The 25,861-nt window shown below is 39.5% G+C and overlaps 1 protein-coding gene across 1 annotated transcript; it reads right to left on the bottom strand.

Moving 5' to 3' along the window:
- Positions 1-472: 472 nt before the first annotated feature.
- LOC117405259 (ATP-binding cassette sub-family G member 1) lies at positions 473-25,122 on the bottom strand. The gene is made up of 15 exons (XM_034008184.3): positions 24,854-25,122; positions 23,497-23,740; positions 11,430-11,547; positions 10,456-10,588; positions 9,562-9,612; positions 9,094-9,239; positions 8,562-8,685; positions 7,734-7,848; positions 7,418-7,566; positions 6,663-6,764; positions 5,925-6,093; positions 4,701-4,801; positions 4,186-4,344; positions 3,460-3,578; positions 473-2,918 (listed from the first exon to the last, which is right to left on the bottom strand). Exons 1-15 carry the CDS (start codon positions 24,917-24,919, stop codon positions 2,690-2,692), a joined length of 2,025 nt encoding a protein of 674 aa, XP_033864075.3. The 5' UTR covers positions 24,920-25,122; the 3' UTR covers positions 473-2,689.
- Between the last annotated feature and the right edge of the window lie 739 nt (positions 25,123-25,861).

Genomic DNA, 25,861 nt, shown 5'->3' with positions numbered 1-25,861 from the left:
AAAATGTCTCCTAATGTATGTACAATAAACATATTAACTAAAGTCAAATACAATTCTAGATAGTTTGCCTTCTCTGCAGATGTACAGGCTAATGGAATATTGTAAGAATCTCCTGTTTCTAAAAATGACTGGAGTTTACACGTCATTTTTATAATTGTTCAAAATTAAGAAATAAACAGCTTGCTTAAGAGTCCTCAAATACAATTAATAGTTGTTTGATCCTTATAGTCTGGAGTAAACTGTGATCCAGGCTATAAGGAAGCTTCAGTTACATGAAAAGATAATTGGGAGTCTGTGCAACATACTGCCCCCTAATTTCCGAAATAGCAGCGAACACCAAAAGCTTTTTCAGCTTGTCCAATTTGGATCTCATGCCACTCCCTTTAACGATGGAATTAAATATTATAAAGATCCCCCCCTACCCACACACATGCATAAACACTCAAAAGCACTATTGCTAGTGCCCAGAAGGTTGAAAATATTGCAATTTTATTTACTTTGATATATTTCTCTAGTGTACAGAAAACATTGCCTAGAAACTGAAAAAGTAGCACATTTTACCTTGCTCTACAAAATACTTAAGTCAACTATAAAGTACAAAGCAAGAACGTGTGTTTATTTTATAATCTAATAAATAAGGAATTGCAATTATAGTGCCCCACATCCTAGTGAAACAGGTATGCTCCATCACTGGGTTCACAATGGCTCTTAATATCAAATAAGAGACCAACAGCAACCATAAACACAACATTTACAAGGGTGCAAGTCAAGGAGCAACAAGTTACATTTTCTAGAAATGAAACAGCGCATTCTTTAGCAATTCGAATCCATAACAAATAATGACACAAAAGGAACAATATGTTCATTCACAATAAGCACACAATTGAATCTCGTCTAGAAAGAAATAAGAAGTTTGCATTGACTTTTGCTTTATTTATTGGTGTAAACTTTTTTTTCCAGTAACTAACACAAACTGCCGGTTAGCATTTCGAATGCCTGCTTGTGGCTCTTTCATCCACTAAGCTATTTAAATGTGATTTTTTTGCTGGTCTTTTCCCCATGATGCGTGGCTAAATGGGAGAACAGAATAATTTGACATGCTGGTACTAAATGCAAACTCTGGTCCACATTTTGCAATTAACTGAGCAGTTTAAGCTCCTGAGTAGACAAGCTGAGATCTTTCTATAATATATATATATATATATATATAGCACCACCTGGCTCATGGTTCAAGCAAGATAATACAATAAATTGAATTCACAAGGTAGAAAGGGGCGTGCAACACACACGACAGCTGTGAGGTGCGTTTAAAATCCAGACACAGCTTCCATTGACGACAGCCTGAGTCTCTTTTGTCTGTGCATCATGCAAAGTAGCAGGAGGGACTCCTCCATGTAAAAAGTCCCGACGCATGGCACAGCAAACCATCATGCCAGTCATCAGACCATCACGCAAAAGAAAACGTGCAGCAGAACCAACCAAGAAACGAAGGGTTCCTACAAAAATCTTCACTGTATTTCTTGAAACCCGTCTTATTGTAAGTAAAAATAAAGGAAATGAATATTATACTCTTGTCTTTATGAAGTATTAAAAAGAGATCTGAACAATACTGATCAAAAGCAAAGAGACCAGCTCTTGCTCATGTTCACCCTGCTGGTGCTTATTTGTAAATCTGGCCGCTCTTCTTTTTAGCATTCAAATGTTTTTAGCAAAGTGACAATAAAGAGTAGAGAAAGAGAAATACTGTCTACAAAAGGACTGTTTCAAACATTTAAAGGGTTAATCAAGGACTTATAACAACTTTCTAGCGAATCCCTCATCCTTGATTGTGTAGAAATGATTTTCAGGGATCCTGCCATGACAGCACACATGCACTCCCTGTGCAGCAGGTACAGGATCCCACCTGCCAGCAAGCACTACCTTCAGCAAAGGAAGCTTAAAGCTCAGGCTGGGGTTGCAATACCCACTGCACAGGGATTCAACCTTCAATCTGACGGCAAGTTAAATGGACTTGACCGGAGCCCAACTGAAAAGAAAGTTGCCTTCATGAGGGGAGAGAGTATGTATTTTTTTGTACTTATTTAACTCTTAGCATGCCATACATATTTGTGCACAATTTATAAACCAAATATCACATGAATCAGTGTTGCAGGCTGCTTATGACACAGCGGTGGCAGCACTGTCCTGAAGCTCACTGACAGCAGGATGAAGAAACATCCTCGATACCAGTCAGGGATGCCACTCGCAGTTTGGTGATATGTCAGGTTTAGAATATCCCCAGGAAATATTAAGCAGCTTTGAAGCTCCATTTAGAATGTTTAATATTAAGCAGAATTTTTTTTTTAAATGTGTTTCTTCCAAGGAAAAGTTGACTGTGAAAATCTAAAGGTTTCCCTTCAATCAATATACACTCAGAGAGCTGGATATAGCACGTAAGAGTTGAAGAAGCTCATTCAATAGTTACTCTCTTCTCTCTTCTTATTCACTGTACGGCGTGTGACGCATCATCATCTCTATCTATATTTATTGATAGAAAATGATGTTTCTGACACTCTTTACAAATACATAAGTTCAGTGCATTTTTGTCTGGCTTTGTGTCTCTATTAAATCACGGGATTTCTTCCCTTTGCTGCAGTGAGACAACAAGCGAGTAATCTCTTTCTTCTTCCTCCTCTTCCAGCCCCTTGCTTTATCGCTCAGCCTTGATTTTATACCTCAGGACAAAATAAGCAACGAGACGAAGGCTGACAAAGAAGATCCCTAGCACAATGAAGTCCAGGTATAGTTTGGCGTTTTCCACATCAAGTTCTTTCAAAATAGCTTTTGACTTCTGAAAGTGGCACGTGTCGTCTTCGTCGCAGTGCAGATCCTCACGGTCCAGCCCATAGATGGACAAGATCATGCCCTCAAACCCGTACCTACAGGAATAAACAGAGAAAAATAAATTAGTTTGCAATGCAGTTTTCCCTTTATAATACACATTTGCCACAGAGACAGTGGTATGAAAAAGACATTCTTCATGCCAGATGATTTTTGACAGTGGTTGTCAGGCTTATAGATGAAAATGGGGCAACAGTGAAATGGAGATAAGCACTCAAGTTCATCACAACTCCACTGTCTCTCTTTAGAAAATAAGCTCTGGAGGGCTCTTAATATCCCAGAACACCATGTGACTGAAGCCCGAACACATACAGATACCTTGCAGCCTTGTATATTGTTATAGAGAATATTTTCTAATTCTAACCTCCTAAATTCTATAGCACCATGTTATTTGTAGGTGTTAAATTTGATGCCTAGATGTAAAACTGCCATCTAGTGGTCACATAACTAAGAAGCAGGAAGGCATGTGAATACTAGCCTCCGTATGGCTGATAAAATCAAATAAAGTGAATTGATAAAATTCAAAAGCAAGGTTTTAATACGGTGGAACGGTTACGTGAACCAAGCGAGTCCGCTTACCTGACATATGAAATATAAGACATCCACTGGAGGTATTTGGGGATGGTATCAAAACTGACAAAGAATCCGGAGAACAGCAGCACTGGGATGGCTGTCACTGGACCAACAAATGTCGCTACCTCGGGATATAAATCAACACAACATAACTTTATATGAAGGAGTAGCACTGTCTGAATGACCCTGATTAACAGCAACCTGTGTAAATATCACAAGAGCTCTGTGGCACATGCACAAGTACCCTGATGTTTTACGTTTTCAAGGTGCTGAACTGACAGCAGTGGAAACTGAACCCATCTTTATTGATGAGGTAGCACAACCAGTATTGGTGTGATCGTCCCCACAAACAAGTCCGGGTGATGGAGCTGCTCAGTCTCCAATCCTAAGAAAAGATGCACAGCACCAACTGTGCCAAATTGTTCAGAGAGTTTTGGACAACTGCCCACCAAAGACAAAATTTAACCCACCAAACTCACTTAATGTGTGACTTGCAGTAAGACTTCAAATATCTGAAGAAACTGAAAACCGTATAATGGAATAACCTTTAACCCCTCCACCTGAAACTCAAATCCAAAGCAATGGACAGGGGTATTTGTTCACACACGAAAAGGGGTTCAAACATAGATAAGGTAGTCGCCATTATTAAAAAAGTCAAGGTGCATACAAGATAGCAAGTCACCACATTTAATCACCCAGGTCATGTCTGCTCAGCTTCTTCAACCCAGTTACCTGCAGAGAGGTGGATGCAGCCCCGATCAGGAGACCAAGTGACTGCGCTACCAGTGAGGTCATCGTCCCCAGTGCTGAGAAGAGCAGGAAGCGCAGGGCGTCTGCAGGCTGGGAGGTCATCCAGTACACTATACTGCAGTATGACACTGGGAAGATTATCTAGGGGAAGCACAACATAGATTGACTGGTTCATTAACAATCTTCTACCAGGTCCAAGGTTGGCATGCAGTCAGAATGCATCTACATACAATGAATACTCTGTAAGAAAGCTGTAAAACACTGGAACTTAATTGCAATTTGATTGGCTGACACTTCACCGACAAGATAGATGGTTACAGTATATTTCAGGAACACGACTTATTGAAATGGCTGCTGCTGTTTATTTCTGCAGTAAAATGATACCAGCTATACATTTCAGATAAAGATACAAATGCAAAGCCCATGCAGAGAAAGCCTGGTCATCTATATATCATTATTTGTTTCCTGTTTTTTTTTTTTAAGGAAAAGGGTTGTACCTGGAAGGGTACGTCAGCCATGGTTTTAGCCAAGTAGTAAGCCTTCAGACTGTACCAGTAGTTCAAATGTTCTCTAAGAAAGACACCCATCTCCAAAGGGACTGCAGGATATAAAAAAATAAGTTATAACGCTGCACTACTTATCGCCACATTTTTAGCGCTCCAAGATTATTGTGTTGTATTTCTATATCATTCATCTTAGATGCAAGATCCCATCAAGAGTGGAGTTCAGCTTCTAATCAATGTAACTGTCAGGCTGCACTGAGTAGGTCAAGTAACTCCCACAGGGGCACACAGTTAGTCAGTGCCTTTGCTAGGATCTGCAGCATGTAATCTCCGGGCTTGAACCAGGCAGTAGATCAAAATAGGTCTGTAAATAAAACAGTGACGTATATACTTAACTACAGCTAACTGTGCAGCTGCTCAATTTTCCAGTGGAGTAAGAACAGATTATTCTTCAGACATTTCCCTTCTTCCCTTTTTTCAGTTTAAAGTTTAACTCACTGTGGAAAACTGCTATATAATACATATCTGTGTGTACACATATATATACTCATTGATATTAGTCCCCTAAGTTATACTGCCCTCTGGTGGCAGTTTGTTTAAACTGTTTTCAGGCAGTTGGAAAGCTCATGGTGAGGTGGAACAGGTGCAGTTTATACAGCACAACGAAGTGGAGGTATGTGTTGGTTTATGATAGATACAGTGTGGCATTTAAGCGTTTCCTCCTTTAGAAAAGTTGTTTATTTCTTTTTTTTCATTAAGACATCTGTGGAAAACATACAAATACATACAGATGTAAGAGAGAATTCCCCATGTTACTGGTGGCCAGGTCTACCTGACATTCAGGTAAAAAAAAAAAAAAAAAAAACACTCCAATCTTGCTTTGTGTCTCGATTTGCACTCTTTATAACTGAGCATTTTTAAAACTGAGACACTGCCCACATTGTGTAGCTAGATCAGAGTGTAGCACAAAAGGACCCCAACAGGGGTAATAATTAAAAAGGTCCCCAGAAGGGAACGGGGTGCCCCAAGTTTGACTGAAATAATTTGTAACTGATTTGTAACTAATTTGTAACTAATTTGCACTTAAATAGAGTTTAAAATAAAGAAAAATTAAAGGGCTACACTGAACTCCTTATAAATACAGTATATACATATATACATGCATGCATACAAACACACATACATGTCCACACATTTTCGGCGTTGAGGCATACTCACATGTCAGGACTGTGGGCATGAGAGCAGCAAACATGAGGAACAGCATGGAGAAGAAGAGGAAGCCCGAGTTACTCAGCACCTTCTTAGCCTCATTGCCGATGCCCAGATAGAGCAGACCAATCAGGATGCCGATCCCAATGTGAGAGGCGATGCGCAGGTGTGTCAGGACCTGATGGAGAACAGGCAACACGACACAACCAGGAATCACTGTGTGCAAAAAACATCACTTTCCTTGGAAACTAAACATGTTTGTCTGAATGGAACATCCCATCACCGGCCAGGAGGCTAATCCAGGCGGAAGGTAGTCACTTGTCCTGGATCACTGTTTTTATACTTCATTTTAATTTATCGTATTATCTGAATTGAATTCTGTTCAAGTTCTGTTTTTGATGTTGTACCGGCGGAGAGGAGGCACTGCGTTCTGGTTATTCAATACATCTGTTTTTGTTTGTGGGTGTTTTCACTTCATATCTTTAATATACACGCCTCAATTACAACACTGTTTGCCTTACAAGGCAAATAATATTTGAAAGTTGTGAATATTCCTATCGTTTGGATTTGAAGTTTCCTTGTATCTCAAGGGTGTTTTGAGCATGGAGCTTGTTGATTGGGGCTTGGTCTCAGCTTGTTTTGTGGAGTAAGACAACCTTATCTCCCCACTCTCTCCCCCTCTTATCTATAACCCTGTCTCACACTGACAGTCCCAGCACAGACATTTCAATGATCAGCTGTTCTTACCGAGTCCCTTAAGATGCTGAGGAAGGTCCTCTTGAACAGGATACAGAACTGAGTCAGGCAACTGGCAGAGAAGCTGTGGCATCCTTCCACAGAGGACGAGTCCTGAGAAAAGGATTTCAACTGGTTAGCCATATACCTGGACATAAACCCCCTTGTCATCCAAATTAGTAGAGCTATTTGCAGCTCAGTGGCGGGTTTCTTGTTTTGGGAAGCCTGAGACCCAACTTCAACTCATGGGTTCCAATGTGAATTACCATTTAAAACCTTGTTAAGATTCCTGGCCTTTTTTTGTGACTGATCGCAATAGAGGGTGAAGTGTTAGTTGTCTATGTGATGGCTTCACCTCATGCTTTGCCCTTAGCTCCCAGACTAAGGGCAGCTGTTGCATGAACAGAATGTGATGGAGAGATCTAATACAAAATGTGTATGTATACAAAGACCCTTAGAACAGCAATACAGCAAGTTTTATGGCTTAAAACGGTATTGTTTAGCACTGTGTCCCCGTTTTAAGCCAAATATCAGCACTGCCCATTTTACTTAGAAAATAAAGCCAAAATTCATTAAACTCAATCTCATCTTCCAATATTGTCACCAATTCCATCTGCAGTCAACCATCCGGAAATGGACCTAACACAAAGGTCAAAAATTGCCTACATGTATCATGCTTTAGTACATTGCTTCTTCCTCTGAGGGTCTGTGCCAGAGGAAGGGGTTCAGGGCCCCATCTCCATTCATTATGCGTACTCCCCACTCACCTCCTCTGATGGTCTGTGCCACAGGAAGGGGTTCAGGGCCCCATCTCTGTTCACCTCGGTCTTGAAGTCCTCCTCACACCTCCTCTCCTGCATGGCCTTCACCAGCCGAGAGGTCTGATCTCCGTACTCTCCAGAGGCAACCTCCATCACTGAGACATGGGAACACAGAGAGAGTTAACGAGTGTGACTGGCAGCATTAATCCAACATGTCTACATAACCTAGCTTGTTATATTACACGAATGAATTACTACACACGTTAACAAACCACTATGTCAATGACATGCATTCCAATAGCAATGAACTGTGGTTTCTTACCAAAGTCAGCAGGGTTGTGATATGTTGGGCAGTTCAGGCCGAGCTCCCGGAGATAAGGGACTAGATTGAAAACCTCCCCCCGGTAGATGCACTGGCCCTGGCTCAGGACATAGAGCTGCAAGGAAAATAGATTTTTTATTTAGCACAGAAAACGCTGTTGCTTCTAAGTAGCATAAAATCAGGTCATCAGTGGTTGTCCGGGGCACGATCAGAGATAGAAACAGTATTTTATTATACAATTGTTGTGGAAAAACTATAGATTTACTACAGTATCAATGATGTAAAAAGCATCATAATTAAGGCTGTATTTTTTTTCACGGTTCACAGATTTCACAATTTAAATATCTGTTGTATAATAACTAGAGAAAATGATACATTTTGAATGTGACAACACTACTTTTTAATGCTTTAATAAATATTATGTTTAATCGTGAAATATCTTAAAATACCTATTTTAGACCGAGAAATGCAGTGAAATAAGCCATTTCTTTTCCATGAAACAAATACAGATTCCTAAGCATAACAGTTGTCGTATAGGATGTGATTCTCTATATAGGAGGAAAAAGCAAAACAAATTATAATATGTGTATTTATAAAACCAGCTGCTGCTCTCAAAGTTATAGCTTACAAATGTGGTCTACAAACAAGTGGCCTGTACTACATACACACTATTTTAAACAGTGGTTGTATATAAATTAGGCAATCGTTTACATTATCAAGCCTTCTCTAGGTCTTTACATTCTCTGCAATTCCCTAAAGAGGCTGGCATGTTAGAGATGTCCATTAAGTTGATGTGAAGGGAACCTCGTTGTTTCAGGGTATAGATACCTTGTCAAACAGCTCAAAGAGTTTGGCGCTAGGCTGGTGTATAGTACAGATGATGGTGCGGCCTCCCTGAGCCAACGCCTTCAGGAGAGAGAGAACCTGGAAACACGAAGAGCTGTCCAGACCACTGTAATTTCAAACAGGAGAGAGGAAAAAAATATTTCTACATCTTCACATCGTACTGGAAGAATAATTCAAATGGATAATTTTACAGATGTGTTGTTATTCTCACAAGTTTCCACTAGGTGGTGCTATATGCTTTCTTTCTATAAACCAAAGGATTTTTCCAAGCGAAATCTTTCAGTGGGCCTATTAGTGCCCTTTTCTCCAGTTGACTGACAAGTAATACACCTATCCCCCACCATGTGAATCAATAACAAAATATAAGAAAAATGTTCGTGTGATGCCCCACTGGGATTGTACTGCTGCGGCGCTAGTTTATCAAATCTACTTTCTTAAAATAAATGGTCCATCTGGGGTAGGAATCAGGTTGACCAAACACTAAGTTTAATAGAAGCCTGTATCACAAACTGACCTGGTCGGCTCATCAAAAAACATGACGGGCGGGTTGTTGACCAGCTCAAGAGCGATGGCGAGGCGTTTCCTCTGCCCCCCCGAGAGGTTGGCAGTGCGTGTTTTGGCGCATTCAAGCAGACCCAAAGCTGTTAAGATCTCCTTTACCTAACAGGAAAGTTACAGTGTTAAAATAAAACATTCACCTAAAAGACATTGGGGGGTTGGAATTCACAAAGCCTTTTTACTGAAACGTTTCATTAACACCACAGTTCTTAAGAGAAAAGCCCCCATTTACCAATTTTAGAATACTGAAGAGTCGTTTCATTTAATTGAATTCCTCAGTTTTTTTTATACCTTTTAACACCTGTTTAAATACTTCCAAACTGAGGAAACATTAGATATACATAATTAAGCAGCAAGATTAAAACTATCAACTCTTTCCAACATTTCAGTAAACTGAAAAAAGTACAGTAAAGGGACTACTTACCATCTCTCTGCGGCCTTCATCCTTTTCTTGGAGTTTCAAGTTAGCGGAGACCTGGATAAATGGTAAAAGACCATTTTTACATGAAAGAAATAGAGGTTATAACAGTGGCATTATGAAACAGTATTCTGGTCACCTTGTTACAAAAAGGATATTGCTGCCCTAATAAGAGTGCAAAGAAGAGCAACCAGAATTATCCCGGGTTTAAAAGGCATGTCATATGCAGACAGGCTAAAATAATTGAATCTATTCAGTTTCGAACAAAGAAGACTACGCGGTGATCTGATTCAAGCATTCAAAATCCTAAAAGTATATGACAATGTCGACCCAGGGGACTTTTTCGACCTGAAAAAAAAACAAGGACCAGGGGTCACAAATGGAGATTAGATAAAGGGGCATTCAGAACAGAAAATAGGAGGCACTTTTTTACACAGAGACTTGTGAGGGTCTGGAACCAACTCCCCAGTAATGTTGTTGAAGCTGACACCCTGGGATCCTTCAAGAAGCTGCTTGATGAGATTCTGGGATCAATAAGCTACTAACAACCAAACGAGCAAGATGGGCTGAATGGCCTCCTCTTGTTTGTAAACTTTCTTATGTTCTTATGTATGTTAGTGATGATAATGAAAAACCTACTGCTACAGTGTCCTTACTATAAGATGTGTTTTTATGTTGCAGTGTATTAAAGATGGTTTTGCACGAATGTTCATAAATTCACATTAAATAATACAAATATATATCTATATTATGAGTCATGCAGAACATCACTATTATAATGACTCCATCAGAGGTTCATTGTGGTAACAGTAAACACTGCATTGTGTCCTGTATCTCCCACCAGGATGTGAGTCTATTGATACACCCCTTTCCTGTTAACTCTTTCCATGCTGCACTCACCATCATGGCCTCCTGGACGGAGATGTGGGGGAGGAGCATGTCGTCTTGCATGATGTAACATGACACCTTGCGGAAAGAGCGCAGGCCGCGTGGCTGTCCGTTAATCAGGATTGTTCCTTTCATCCCAGTCTCTCTGCAGGGCGGGACATTACAGGTTACAGCCTCAGGGAGAAACGTCACTAATATTGTAATTATGCAGGACTCACAATGAGCTTAAAGTTTGTTCATTTATTTTGTCGGAAATGTATTTGAGATTTCATGCTTCTGTTAAGTTTCCCAAAGTAAAAGCATAGCAAGGTGTAATACAGAAGAGTGAAAGCATGGTGATGCTTAAGTCCAGAGCGGGATGGTAAAGAATATTAAAAAATATGGCAAACCATGGTAAACCCTGGTATAACCAAGGGCAAATCATGAGAAAACACAAAAATTGCCATGCAAGTTTACTTTGGTGGATGTTTATAAGGGTCATATTTTAGTTTAAACAGTAATTCAGTATATCAGCTGAATTAGATAAGGTTGAAACTGTGTAATTAAATATGAAAAATATCCAGCAGTAAGAATAAGTGTGGAGTTATTCTTATTGATGGGTATTTTTGAGTAATTCACAAGGTAATGGCAGCAGTGTGGAGTAGTGGTTAGGGCTCTGGACTCTTGACCAGAGGGTTGTGGGTTCAATCCCAGGTGGGGGACACTGCTGCTGTACCCTTGAGCAAGGTACTTTACCTAGATTGCTCCAGTAAAAACCCAGCTGTATAAATGGTAATTGTATGTAAAAAAAAAAAAAAATGTAATTGGATAAGGGCGTCTGCTAAGAAATAAATAACAATAATAATAATAATGAGCCTAATCAAAACATTTTGACAAAACACTTTTAAAATGTTGTAAAATAAAATGCTAGTGAATTGGGACCTGCTTTTTAACAGATCACTAAGTGTAAGTTCAACAATCAGATAAACTGCGTGTGCCGCACTGACCTGTACCCAGCAAGAATATTCATGAGAGTAGACTTCCCAGCTCCTGATGGACCCATAATAGCCACTAGCTGTCCACTGCTGAAGTTCCCCGAGATTCCTTTCAACAAAGTTTTGTAACCTGAAAAAAATGAAATGAAAAGGGTAAAATCCTAATCTTGTATTAGGTTAGTAGAAGAACACCTGTTGCTTTTTATACTTTTTCCGTGAAACAGCTGACCCAATGCTTGCTTGTAAAGCATGCTACACTTCCAATGCTACTGTGTTACACAGACCCAAAGAAAGAAAATTAGATCTAACCACTAGGTGTCACTGGTTAGCTTTATTAATGCAAAACTAAACACACTGCATACACGATATGATTCGGAGCTGAATTCAGAATCATTAAAGGACAGCATTCACAGATTGACATCTAATGGATCAGGTGCCCCAGGCACATGTTTTTTTTGATGAGCCTACCTGGTGCGTTCTGTTATAAAATAACAGGACAATGTGGCCCAGACAGTTAATTCTCTTGCCTTTCGCCTCTGTAGGTCTAGGTTCAAATCTGGCCTCTGATGTGAGTTTGGTGACCCCAGTGGACATTAGATAACATCACATAAACCAGCACAGAATGAGTTACAATCAGTCAATCAATTGCTTGACTCTGCTTGAGAGGGCCCCTGAATGAACTGCAGTGGGTGATCCCGGCAGACTGAGGTGTTCTCGTGAGGGGAATCATCTACAGTAAGTGGGAGAATGAACCAGTGCCATGACCCTCACCTTTTACCAGCACTAAAGAGTACTGTATTGTGACTTCAGTGCACTGTTAAACCCCTATGTGCTTACTCTTCCTTGTAACTGGAATCCTTCTATTATAATATATTATACCTCTCCCATTAAGGCAGATTGCTCCTCTGTACAATGCGTTCCCTTGAAAGACTGATGATGATTCCTGAGTTTGCAGCACTGCCAGACGGATGACCGAAGGTAACCTGTTTTTACAGATCCTGTGGATGCAGCACTATGCTAATGCTGTTGATTGCAGATCCCCTGCCTAATTGGATTTTCACTATAATCTCTCAGAGGGATTCACAAATGTGTGCATTCCACTGTTCCCTTAAAAGCACAGTCTCTCGCGTTTCAGATAGCAGGTGCCAGGTAAGCTGCAAAGCACCTGGGTTAGTACAGGCAAGTTAATAAGGGAGGTGGTATAAGCCTTTTAAGCAGCATCCATTTAAACACTGATGTTGCCATCCATTTAAACACGTGGCATAGACTATATAAGCACCGTAAATGTTGGGACAACTTTTCTGTAATTTGCATTCAAAAGTACCTAAGTGCATACGGCTGTTTGGGAAGAGTTTGTTTGTTTGTTTGTTTGTTTGTTTGTTTGTTTGCATCACTTGAGGGGATTTAATCTGCAAATGTCTGTGTTTTATACAGTGCAAGCTTCACCCCTCAGGTTGTTCTACTTTGTCAAAATATAGCAATTGCATTATTTGGCAATGTTTTAATTGCTGACAGCTTTCTGCAGCACAAGGATAACTTTAGCAGTATGTTAAGGTCTTTAAAATGCTGTGGTTTGTGGTTTAAAAGCTTCACTCTTCATGGTGGAAAGCTGTGAAAAAAAGCATTAACTTGGGTAAAAACTAGCATTTTTTATATTACTTAAAGAGTTTAGCAATAGAAAAAAGGGCCACAGTAGACAGAATGTCCCTAATATGTTCAGTGCAGTGTATTCAGGTTTTAACTAAATGGGAAACAGTGGGTTTCATTGTTTTAAAAGCCACAGATTTTATTGTAGTGTGGAGCAGCTCAAATGACTGGATTATGTTAATATTGCTGAAACTATGTAGAATAAACAATATACAAGGAACACTATTCTGCTTTGCATAATACATGTCATGTTTTGAAAGCTTTCCTTAAAAGAGTAATTGTTTGCTCAGAATGTAGAGCATTGCTCTAAAGCTAGTTTGATAAACAGAAAGGCTATCTGACGGTTTCACAGGGGCTGTGCTTTGTCAAGCCTCATTGGCAATGAATGATGCTACATTACATAATGTTTCTTTTTTTTAATTTAAAATGGAATACAATTTCAGAAACTCAAAATGCACCACTATTAGAGGACTTTTCATTAACAAGAATTTATCAAGTGGAAAAAAATGGATTGTTTTATTTTTAAATCGATAATTACTGCAGAAATGGCTTTATGTGAATTAATAACTGTGCAGTTACATCCATGAGGTAGCAGCACAGTCGGAATCTCCAGCTATAATCTTTATTTATAAAACAGAATTTTTGAATGCTGCACGCTGATTGGCTGTTGAGATTTTTTACTGTGCTGTTAAATAGTACAATGCACAGAGGAACCTATTAGTTTAAAAGTTTTTTTTAAAAAGAGTGACATTCCTTTCGTCAGTGCTGACATAAACCACAATAATAGCCTGTTAGTGACTAAGCATTTAAAAAGGCCACAAATGTATTTTTGTATTAGTTTCTCCGGGTCAGGTGGATAGTCAACTTTGTCTTTGCCTCCTTTTCTGTATCTCTTCATTATCAACAAAAATACATGATTGGCATTTTTAAATGCTTGGTCACTAACAAGGCTAACATTGCGGGTTATATCACAGAAGCGATTGAGACCAGCATGGAGCGATTGAGACCAGCACGGAGCGATTGAGACCAGCACGGAGCGACTGAGACCAGCACGGAGCGACTGAGACCAGCACGGAGCGATTGAGACCAGCACGGAGCGATTGAGACCAGCACGGAGCGACTGAGACCAGCACGGAGCGACTGAGACCAGCACGGAGCGATTGAGACCAGCACGGAGCGATTGAGACCAGCACGGAGCGACTGAGACCAGCACGGAGCGACTGAGACCAGCACGGAGCGACTGAGACCAGCACGGAGCGATTGAGACCAGCACAGAGTGATTGAGACCAGCACGGAGCGACTGAGACCAGCACGGAGCGACTGAGACCAGCACGGAGCGACTGAGACCAGCACGGAGCGATTGAGACCAGCATGGAGCGACTGAGACCAGAACGGAGCGTCTGAGACCAGCACGGAGCGACTGAGACCAGCACAGAGCGACTGAGACCAGCACAGAGTGATTGAGACCAGCACGGAGCGACTGAGACCAGCACGGAGCGACTAAGACCAGCACAGAGGCTTCATTCATTATAATTCTACAATAAATCGAAACATTCAAAACCTCCAGTTGAATGTTTACAACAAATATACTGCTTCACTTCGTGCCTCCAACCCAGCTACAGCTGTATGTTAATGCAACACAACACACACCCTGTGGTGTGTGTCCCTTACTTTATAGACTGCTGTGTTGAGTGTACTTGAGCGCAATACACGAAAACTCCCTATTAAAGAATACATTTTAGACACTCCAAAACTATATGGAGATATTCTTGATGTATGCATTTTCTTCCTGCTTCTGTAGCTGAGTTTTTAAGGTCTCAAATTTTGGGTTTGCAATGGGATCTATAAACTATGCTGCCGCTTCCTTTCCATAATTATGTAACCTTTCACAGCTCAGTTTCATAGTTTTTATTATACTTATTATTATATTTGTATCTGACTTATAATTAAATTAATATACAGTATAAACCGTTTATATGGGTCAGGGACAGTTCCAGAAAAGATTTCATAAACAAAAGACCAAATGAACCAGCAAGTGTAAGTACATCAGTGAGCAGTGCACCCCCACTGCCCAGGATTCTCTTACCCCCCACAATACGGGCACACAATCGGAGCATCTGTCCTTCCTTTTGTGCCACTCAGCTGCCCATTATAGATTCTGGGGCAAAGTCTGGCTTCCTTTCAACCCCTCTTTATTCTACAGCTGCCCAGTCTACAGATCCTGCCGTCACCTCCTTCTCCAGAGTTCTATTCTTCTATTGTTCACCAGGAGCTGCTGCTCTTCTTCTGAATACAGTGTTTCCCGAATCACTAATGAGACCTGACAACCTGGCCCTGCAACACTCCAAGTTAGGCAGATGGTAGCCTTTCCCCTACATATTTTTTCTTCTTTTAGGGCTGTTTTTGCTGGCCACAAAGCATCTGATTTCTATGCTTAGTTAAGGAAAGTTTTCTGCTTAGCGACTGATGACAACACGGCCCCAACCAATCAGAAACATTACAGTCAATTGTAACGGCTGCAATAGTAAACTCCACAGTGGTTTGCTTACTGGGCTTGGTTTATGACTGTCACTTTAACTGTGCATCAGTTGCCTCAATTTGTTCAGCTTCTTCATTACATGTTCAATACATTCCAGCTTCAGGATATGCTATTTTTAAAGGATACAACAAACAAGCAATCCCTAATTGATTCTCAGAGTAACCGATTAGGAGGAGTGAAATATACATTTGCACAGTTGAGGTCACTTTTGTAATCAGGAGCTAATTGATGAGTGCTACAGTATAGACTAACCAGTCCCTTAATTAGTAAATGATTTAAGTGAAGAAGGTAAGATAGAACCCTCTGTACTTCAGTTCTGTCACTGCTGAACCCGCCTTGAGCTACACGTTACAAAGAAGTCAGATAATCAGGATTATGTCTGACAGACCCTAAAACATCCAGTCTCTCTGCCAAATCCATAATTGGCTAGGGGGTACAAACAGGGTCGGTAACTCCTTGAAAACATTTTTGTTTTAAAAATCTAATATATATCTTGCTATAATTGTGTTGGTCTGAGATTTCTCTATATGAAAAATGCACACATTACGGTAAAGGTGAATTTTTTACTGGAGTTAGAGAAGAATATTTATCAACTGCTCAGTGCAGACACGTCAATGCAGTTCATCCGGTCAACTTCCTAAAGTCCCATGAGTCAATGCATCAAGCTTCTGGGAGTTTGAGTTATTTAAAGAAAATACAAAACCAGAGCTATCAGCACCATGCAAAAGAGCACCATCAGAGCCACAGCCCCCGTATGTACTGTACATGTAACAGAGTCAGCGTGACACACATCTGTAAGGACAGACGGACAGGCTCTTCTCAACTGGATAAGCAGTTCTGTAGCGATAGATACCAGATACTGTACCATGCAATACGTACACACATACAGGTGGGACCCTCCACTGCTCCTGCTGTTTTATAATACAGTCTTGTATTCCTTTATGCATACTTTGCAGGTTTCTTAATAGTGTGCTGTTTTGGCACAAAACTTCAAAAATGAAAATGCAGCACGTCATCACTTTTTATACAGTCGTGTCTTTCATGCTCCAAGGTTTTTTTTTTTATTATTATTATCAGCACGTACACTTAGTTTCAAATCTTCTGATACAATGCAAACTCAATGTCACCACCAGGACTTGAGTTCAGTGCCAAAAATAACACGTTCCATAGGATGGCAGAATCGCTGATACATTTATTCATGCTCCAGCTGGTGAGTTTTCAGGGCAATATATTTTTTTTGTTGTTGTTTTTACACAGGAAAATAAAAGTCTGCCACATTAAAGCCTTATTTTACATGTAGGGCCAGATTCTCAAGCTATAGTATTTACTTCATTGTCCTTAGCACAATTATTTTCTCAGCATATATATATATATATATATATATATATATATATATATATATATATATATATATATATTTATGGTTTGATAAATTTATTGTATTTTCATTTTTTTTTTAATATTCTAAATGTATCCTTTTTCCTTAAACTAAGCAAGTATATCAGAGACATTAATGCAAGGAATTATTTTCTCAATTTAGCAAATTCCGTTTTTACAGATTTTTTTAAACCAATTGATAAAACAAAAACTGTGACCTAAAATAAGCTAATGTCCAATTTTTCAGTCCAAAGAAAAAAAAATTCAGTCATTAGTACTGCAGATCATTGGTCTCGATGGCCATTTATTACACTGGAAGTGTCTTTCCTGCTCCAGCTCAAGGCAGGTTCCATATCCTCTGAACAATCAGACAGAATCCACTTGAGATCTCAGTCTAAACACCATAGCATCATATTACCATGCTCTTCCAAATCATCGATGTCAACCAGAACACTTGGAATTACGCTAAAGGAACCAGGCAAACAGAGTGTACAGAGAGATCCCAATAGGGAGGGTAGAAAGCCTCCAAACTGTAAGGCACTGCCTGAGAGCGGTCTTAAGGGTGAACTGGACTTTAATGTGGAACTTGTCACAAGTTTTTTGTATAGTATTTAGAAAATGTGTCACACACATTAAAATGTACATTATCCATTTGGCATGAAAAATCACATGCCCGGAATCAGTATTACACAATGTAAAATAATCAGCTTTAGGAAAGAAAGATCATTCTGCTTGATTTGCAGGTTTGCTCACACCATGGAAGCTGGCAGTGTAACAAAGGAATCAGAACCAATGAGTCCATGGAGCCTATCCAGTCACTACTTTGAGCCTAAATCTGAGAAGTACTAAGCTACTGTGATTGACATAACTCTTCACTCCAAGGATTTGTTTCTTGAAAGTATTTAATAGTTTGTGGTTTTTAAAAAGTGGTGAATTCACAGAGCAGGAGATTATCCTTTATGTATCCTCTGTAACAGATGCATTGGCTGCGTCCCCACATTACAATTTCAATGAGTCAATACTTTGGATAAGTTTACAGCTACTAATCGTTCTGCCAGTCCATTAATGTTTAATCTAAACTTAAGAAATGTGTCTCTGTATGTTTGTTCCTGTATAACACCTGCATGTCATAGTGCAATGCATATACAGTACAGTACGGCAATAGGACCCTTAGATTAAATCTGTTTTCAGGCTTACATCTATTGATTAATTATATATATATATATATATATATATATATATATATATATATATATATATAAATTTAGTAATCACCAATTATTTTCTCCCAGTTTGGCATATACAATTATTTTTAGGCTCAGCTCAGCACTACCAACCCCTGCGCTGACTCGGTAGCGGTGAAGATGAACACACGCTGTCCTCCGAAGCATGTGCCATCAGCCGACCGCTTTTTTTCACACTGCAGACTCACCGCGCAGCCACCTCAGCGCTACAGCGTCGGAGGACAATGCAGCTCTGGGCAGCTTACAGGCAAGCCTACAGGGGTCGCTAGTGCGTGGTTAGTCTAGGACATCCTGGCTGACCAAAGCCCCCCCCGGGCAGCGTTCGGACAATTGTGCGCCGCCCCCTGGGAGCTCCCGTCTACGATCAGCAATAGAATAGCCTGGACTCGAACTGGCGACCTCCAGGCCATAGGGCACATCCTGCACTCCACTCGGCGTGCCTTTGCCAGATGCGCCACTCGGGAGCCCCCTACTGATTAATTCTTGATGTGTATTAAACACACAACATGATAATAAAGAGCCCCCTATATACTCTCTAGGCAACTTCACAGCAACTACTGGTAGTTGTGTGCATTAGGATATTTTTATCTCAAATCAACAAACAACTTTTTACAATACATTTTGACTGCCTTTTCAGCTCTACCAATCACATTACTTCATTAAAGTAACTGGTCAATCGATGCATACATGCCATCAAAACACAACCAAAGACACCACCGATGTACACTTTGTCAAGGCAGTGTCTAGGAACAGAACTGAACAGCAGCTTACAGTTCCCTAAGTCCCAAACGCATTAGGCTTCCGCATCAACAGCAATGCTCTGGAGAATTATTCAGCACTATATTAATCTCCCAGTTTACACAAGGTGACAAGCCAGTGTCCCACATCTAACTTTGGAATGTGAACTCATGTACCCTGAATGCTTTCTGCTGGGTGATAAGGAGGCCCCTGGTAAGCTAGTAAAAACCTAAGGTAGGTATTCCATTAGGCCAATTTACCTCAAATATTGTTTAAAAGTATAAAAGCATCAGGGGGGTCATTCAAATGCACAGGTGGAAGAGAACGAGAAGTAAAATTGTATTTTTTATGTTAAATATGAATGTTAATCAAAAGATGCCCTTTGTTCTGGAGACACCCTTGTGAATGACATATAGTAAGGTTTGCATGTCTGCAGAGGAGGACAGGAGACCTGGCTACCAGTACAATATTATAGCAAATTAAACTGGTATAGTGGCTAGAAGCTAGTGCATGTAACAAACAGTCTTACATACTTTCATAACATCATCCTGGTACAACCCAGTAAAGACACTGAACTACTAAACCTTTTTCTCATGCAAGTAATATAGTGTTGAAACGTTGTATACAAGCAGACACATATCATGTACTGTCTAATGTGCATTATGTATCCTTTTGCATTTTGTATCCTCATTTTCTTTCAGTAATTTCTGGTTCTGGTCAGCAATCTTCCAGACTTTTTTTCTCTGTGTAACCTTGGCTAACAGAAACAGCTGTGAAAAATGATGAGCCGCCGGAAAGTCTGTAAATGTAATGAACGTGAGATCGATTCCCATACCCAATCTGCAGCTGATAACCATAAGACAGTGGCATGACCCAGTGTGCCACATGGATACTTGTAACCTACAGTGGCCATGTGTACTGGCGTCGTCAGTGTTCTGAACGCAGACGTGAGAATCAACTGAGTGCGGTAATGCATAGGCATAGACAGGGTGCACACTCTGGATCTTACACATGCCAGCCCAACACTTGACAAAGGAGCCAGACTCGCTTGTGGGGGCCGATATAGAGCCAATGTATTGTCTTCACCAGTTCTAAAAGCTGAATTTCAGAAATTTTTACAAATTACCACAAGGGGTGTGTAAGTATAATAGGGTAAGCTATTAAACCAAAAAGAAAATATGCCAAAAATGTTTTCTACAAAACATTATCTTGCAATATCAGCTTAATTTCACTCCCGACAATTCATCTGAAGCCAATATCTTCAGTAAATGTGGAACTTCCAAAATATATGTCTTATTCCTCTGTCGGTATATTTATTACCAATATCTATTTATCTTGATCTCTTTAGATTAAATTTATGTTCCTTTGGAATGTTGTTGTTAATGCCCTTTGTGAGCAAGAATGACGATAACTCTTTGAGACCTCAATCCTCACTTCTCATTTTTGGACTTCCCACTCCTAACAATCTCGTTTTGATCTACTGTGGTTTTTGTAAATGATCTCAATATCATGTGACAAAGCACATTGTGTTTATCCTTATTCTGATAGCACAGATGCTTTATACAACATGATTCTTGTGAACCAGCAACTGGACCTCCATGTACTACAGCAGCTTCAAAATGAATCTCTGCCCTACCTCGGTTATACAAAAAGGGCAACTCTATTCATACATTTCTAAATAATTATTGTTTTATATAACAAACCAGGTTAAGGCGCAAGAACACTTCACTGGTAAAAGAACCCATTATGTTGCATTAGGTTTATAATGCTGTTTGCTTTCTGCATTCCAAGAATGTGTGCAGAATAGCAACCTCTTTGCTACAGCGAGATCTATATCTCATCTGCTGCTGCTGGTCCTTCCTTTTTCCTCTGAGCATCCTTTTTCTAAACGAATCAGAAGCTGCAGCTTCCCTGGCTCCGCCCCCCTACCGAGGCTATCACAGTTTGATGACCGCTAGTAACCGGCTGAGGCTCGTAATGCGGTACTTTACTGCAGTGCACCTGCTCTGGCAAGGAAAAGGCTTCTTCCCTTGAGGATTATAAGATATTTTGGGACAGGATTTTTTTTTTTTTTTATCCCAGTGTCAATGGCCAAGGAGATATCTGATCTCAAAACAAAACAGTCTTGTCATCACAATCACCTTGGTCTTTTTTCTTTTTTTTTTTTTTTTTTTAACTTTGGTGTTTTAAATAGCGAATACATTTTCAAACACCGGTTTGGTTTTTGTAAACAATAATGTGCTTGTAGATGCTTTGTTCTGGAAACATTGACTTGAGATGCTAAAACACAAAAGTGACTTCATATTTTCTCTAAACCATTTGGGGGAACTTTCCTTTTCCTTTTCCATAAAAAAACAAATTTAAAACAAATACCACAGTACATGCAGTGGATACATCCAAAGCAGCTCCAATTTGAACCGGGTAAAGTTGTTACTCTGAAAAACTAATTACAAAGCACTATCGCGCATCCCTATTAAATGACAAGGAGTGGAACCATTCACACTGACATGTCAGAAACAGAAAAGTTTTCTGCATCCCCAGTGCCACACTGCCACTCAGCACGTAAATTCTAGGGGGAGACCTCCCAGGCTTAGGCCCTTGTCTCCAGGGTTCAGTAGCTTTGTAACAGCTATTGCTTAGGTTTGGCGGGTGAAGAGGCAATAGACTTGACAGCAGGAACGGAGGGTGCCCCTTTTGCCTCATTAAAAAATCTATTGTGGAGTGGCTGATACGAGCAAGGAGCCACATAACTGTCTGTTTTAACAACCATGCATATCTTTAAAGAAACCATTCGTTATCTCTATTAACAGAACAGAAGTTCCTTTTCTCAAAAGTGTGTAATCGTGTGTTTGTGACCTTATAAAAAATAACTATATATAGCTTGTTGATGCTTTTCTGCACTTGCACTAGCGTTCATCAACATGTAAAACAAAAGGTCTGTCAGTGCTCATCAATATCAAGTAACACCGATTAGTAAGAAGAAATTGTGTTACACAACTCCGAGTCCAAAGAAAAGTCAGGACACAGTTTAAAGGAAATGAATTAAACAGGGTTAACTGTGTTACACGTCGGCTGCCACTTCATTTACACATTGTGATAAACCAATGGGGTCGACTTTCTAGGAATAAACCTACAACAGAGAGCACCGAACTGCGTTTCAGCAAGGATTATGAGCATTCTAATGTTAGAGTCAAAGGCTATCGAGAAAATCCATCTTCAGTGATGACTGATTGATTAACCTGCACCACAAGAAAAATGGGTGTGCAGTCTGCACTGTACGTATTGTTGCATATAGGGACCTATAATGAGCAATGAATCATTTCGTGAACAAAAAGTAATTTGGTAGGACTCAATAATTGTGTTTCACAGAAAAAAAAAAAAAAAGTTTTGGTATTCACTGAGCCAACCACATGTCACTTAGGGCTGTGCTCATTTCTATGGTCTCATTCAGGTCTCCACAAGTCAAAGGCTAAAGCTCTTCTAGGAGTAGGGCTCACAGAGATATTTCAGTCAGAGGACCACTAAGAGACAAAGGGCTTTCTGTTATCTGCAGCCAGGCTCTGTCTGGTTAACCTAATTCCACTGCAGGGCCAAGGCTAAGGAGAATTAGCACTAGTATCCAAGGGAAAGATGAAGGTGCTCGTTCTGGTTTACACTGGGCGCTGTGCTGACAGGGTCACTGTGGTGCCCTGTGAGTAAATGAGTGAAGAGCTGACAAAGAGTTCAAAGAGAGGACCCTCTTCAAACAGAGGCTAACACTGCAGCTCCTGAATGTCGGAACAATTGTCAAAACCTTGCAAGTCCCATACGATAATATCTGTATTCTACAACTTCAGTTAAGTACATTGGTGACTGACAGTTAGATGACCAGGTTCCTGTATATTCATGTGGTTAAAGCTATCATTATAGCCAGGCTTGATAGTCACATTTACACTTTGAGCCACCATAATAACTGTATTCTAATAAACAGGAAGGTATTCATTAAGTATTCATTAACCATCATTTTTGTCCATGCCATTTTCATTTGTTTTCTTATTTACAATATTATGTTGAATAAAAAATCAAAAGCAAAGTCTGATTTCTATTAAATATGGAATAAACAATGGTGGATGCCAATTACTTTTGTCAGTTTCAAGTTATTTCAGAGAAAATTGTGCATTCTTCGTTTTTTGTGGAGGGGTACCAACAAATTTGAGCACGTCTGTATTTGTTAAATGAACCATTGAATACTAAAACGTGTTTTTTTTTCACGGTGAATTGTCACAAGGGAGGTCATGGATATGTTGCTGTTCCACATTTCAATGACTGTCCAAGTGGACAGCTGTCAAGTTCCCATTCATAGTCAAGCTGTTCTACCAGCTTTCCTAGAAGGCTCTGATCCCCATGCTTTGTGGCCACAAGCCCTTACTGCTATATTAAACTTTATGTCATTATATCTTTAGATTAAACATGCTACATGGCAAACTATATACCCTTAGGCATCTGCTGGACAATAAACACAACTACACTGAGTAAAAGAAGACACAACATTTACCTTTCTTCCTCCACCACGGTCCCTCAGGAACGGAGTAGGAGAGGTCCTTAAACTCAATATTGACAGCCGGCCGCCTGGGCAGGTAAAAGAAGCGCTGGGCCTCTGTCAGGTTGTTGTCTATCTTTTTCAGGTGTGCATGAAGCAAAGGGGTCTGGTGGCTTCCAGCGCCATTCGATACCACCTCATCAACAGACACGCACACAGATTTCGAGTCCGCCATTAGTTCAGATTTACCGTTGGCATTCTGATGAAGAATAATGTAATGTTAAGGTTAGACCAAATGTATTATTCCTTCTAATAATATACAGTATAGACAAATTAGTAATATAATAAACTCCTGCTCATTGGAGATGTTTTTATATTTTAATCTGCAGATGTATTGTTCCCATGTTTCCAGGTTTAAATGAAATTGCATTATGTAAATGGTTTCAGTAGTTTTATGTTTCCTCTGAAATCTTGTTTATATGTGATTTGATGCAGGATTGATTTGAGCATGCCCAGAAATAAAGATACTCCTTATGTAGCAGCGGCACTAGAAGAGGTTACTGTCGGTCAAACTACAGTCTACCATGAAAAAGAGAATCCTTGCGATGAAACTCGTTTGATGTGGAAAAAAATTCGTTCTGAAGCACATCACTTATTTATGAATTGCAAGTGTATGGACATTTTTTTTTTAAATTATTTTATATTTAAACATTTTTAACATATTTTAAATAATCGTTATAATCTACTTTTTTCCTCTTACTGTCTACAGTACTATTATAGACAGTTAGATGACCACACAAGTCGAAGCCATCAGTAAAAGCTCATATTGCATAAATTAAATAAAAAATAAATACAAAAAGAATAATTTAATGCACAATTTTTAAACAGCATCACACGAAACTCAGTATTATACAGTTGTATGCTTTTCAAAACAAATCAGATTTTTAAATAATTTAAGTACAATGCAAAGGCGTTTTATCTTTACAATGAGATTATTTTAGATCCGTACCATTCGTATACATTCTCTTGGACTATTTTTAAGCATCAAGTTACATCAGTAAGTGCAGCTGCCTTCAACTTCTTTAACACTGATGTACGGTTCTTTTGTAAGCTAAGCTGCATAATCATACATGCAAACTATTTATTTTCTTGCTACGCACTTTTGTTTTCATGTGAAATTAATATCGTGACATATTTATTATTATTCGTTTTTGTTTTTTTGTTTTTTTGTATGAACGACAGTTGCTACTTGCACTGTTTCTTTCTGGTATTAGTTAAATTAACCTAGATTGACGTTGCCATATTCTGATTTTTATCAACAGAGCATGCATGCATAACTATACCATTATTACCATTAACAATGCATACTTACCATGTTTATGCTCGGGTTTGTGGTTGCAGTATTGTTGACTGAAAAGGTTGTCATTATACATGCCATTCTTTAAATATTTATTCATCCAGTTATCTGTCTTTATTCCCTTCCGGCTACTGTGTTTGAATGAAACAACTCTCGGATTGGTTATTTTGTCCCCGGCCGTGTCGGTTCTGTTAACAGTGGTATTTGGTCTCGGTTCTCTCGATCAGCTGTCGATAGCTGTCCTCCAGCCAACATGAGGTCAATCTGTTATTGTTTACAACCAGACAACCTGCTCTCGGTGTTTATACCGTGACGTCACACCGATCTATACTGTAATTGGAGCAGATAGAAGTAAAAGGAGGAGCTAAATGGGAAAGTGAAGAGCTCTGCTCGCGCAAGTAAAAAGTACAAAGCCCTGAGGTCTGTAAAACAGCTGTTTGCTGCTTCCGCTTTTGACCTCACCACAGGTAAAAAGTAAAAGGGGGCATTTTCAGAAAATGCATTCAAATCCTGTTTTAACAATAGGTCTATTCACACTTTATTTTAACACATGAATGTTCGACCAAAAAACAACAAATAAATAAATGAAAATAAAGATGTTTGGTACTTCTTGAGTAAGAAAAATTGAAAGCAAAATAATGTTTACACACTCATAGTTTGAACCAGGTACGTTTTCACTTGCAGAAACACACAATCTGCCCTATTACATTACAACATACTGGTAAGAAAAAAAAGTGCAAAAAGGAACGAGAGTCATACAAAGAATACTTCAAAATTAATATTACATGAAGACGTCGAGGAAGACGTTATTTCTAAAATTGAATATTACATGAAAACGTTGAGGAAGACGTTAGTATTTCTAAAATTACATGTCATAATAAATTAAAAGTGCCTAGTACCTAAAAACAAACATAGACGTCTGGTCGACAATTCGTGTTTTGTATTGAAATGTATAGAAAAAGGTGAGCTCATTGAAGCTACAGTAATGCAGAACCTCACTTAACTAGCAGCTGCATTTTGTAT

Source organism: Acipenser ruthenus, chromosome 8 (genome assembly GCF_902713425.1).
Source record: "Acipenser ruthenus chromosome 8, fAciRut3.2 maternal haplotype, whole genome shotgun sequence".
Taxonomy (NCBI): Eukaryota; Metazoa; Chordata; class Actinopteri; order Acipenseriformes; family Acipenseridae; genus Acipenser; species Acipenser ruthenus.
This window is presented reverse-complemented; position numbering and strand designations above follow the sequence as displayed.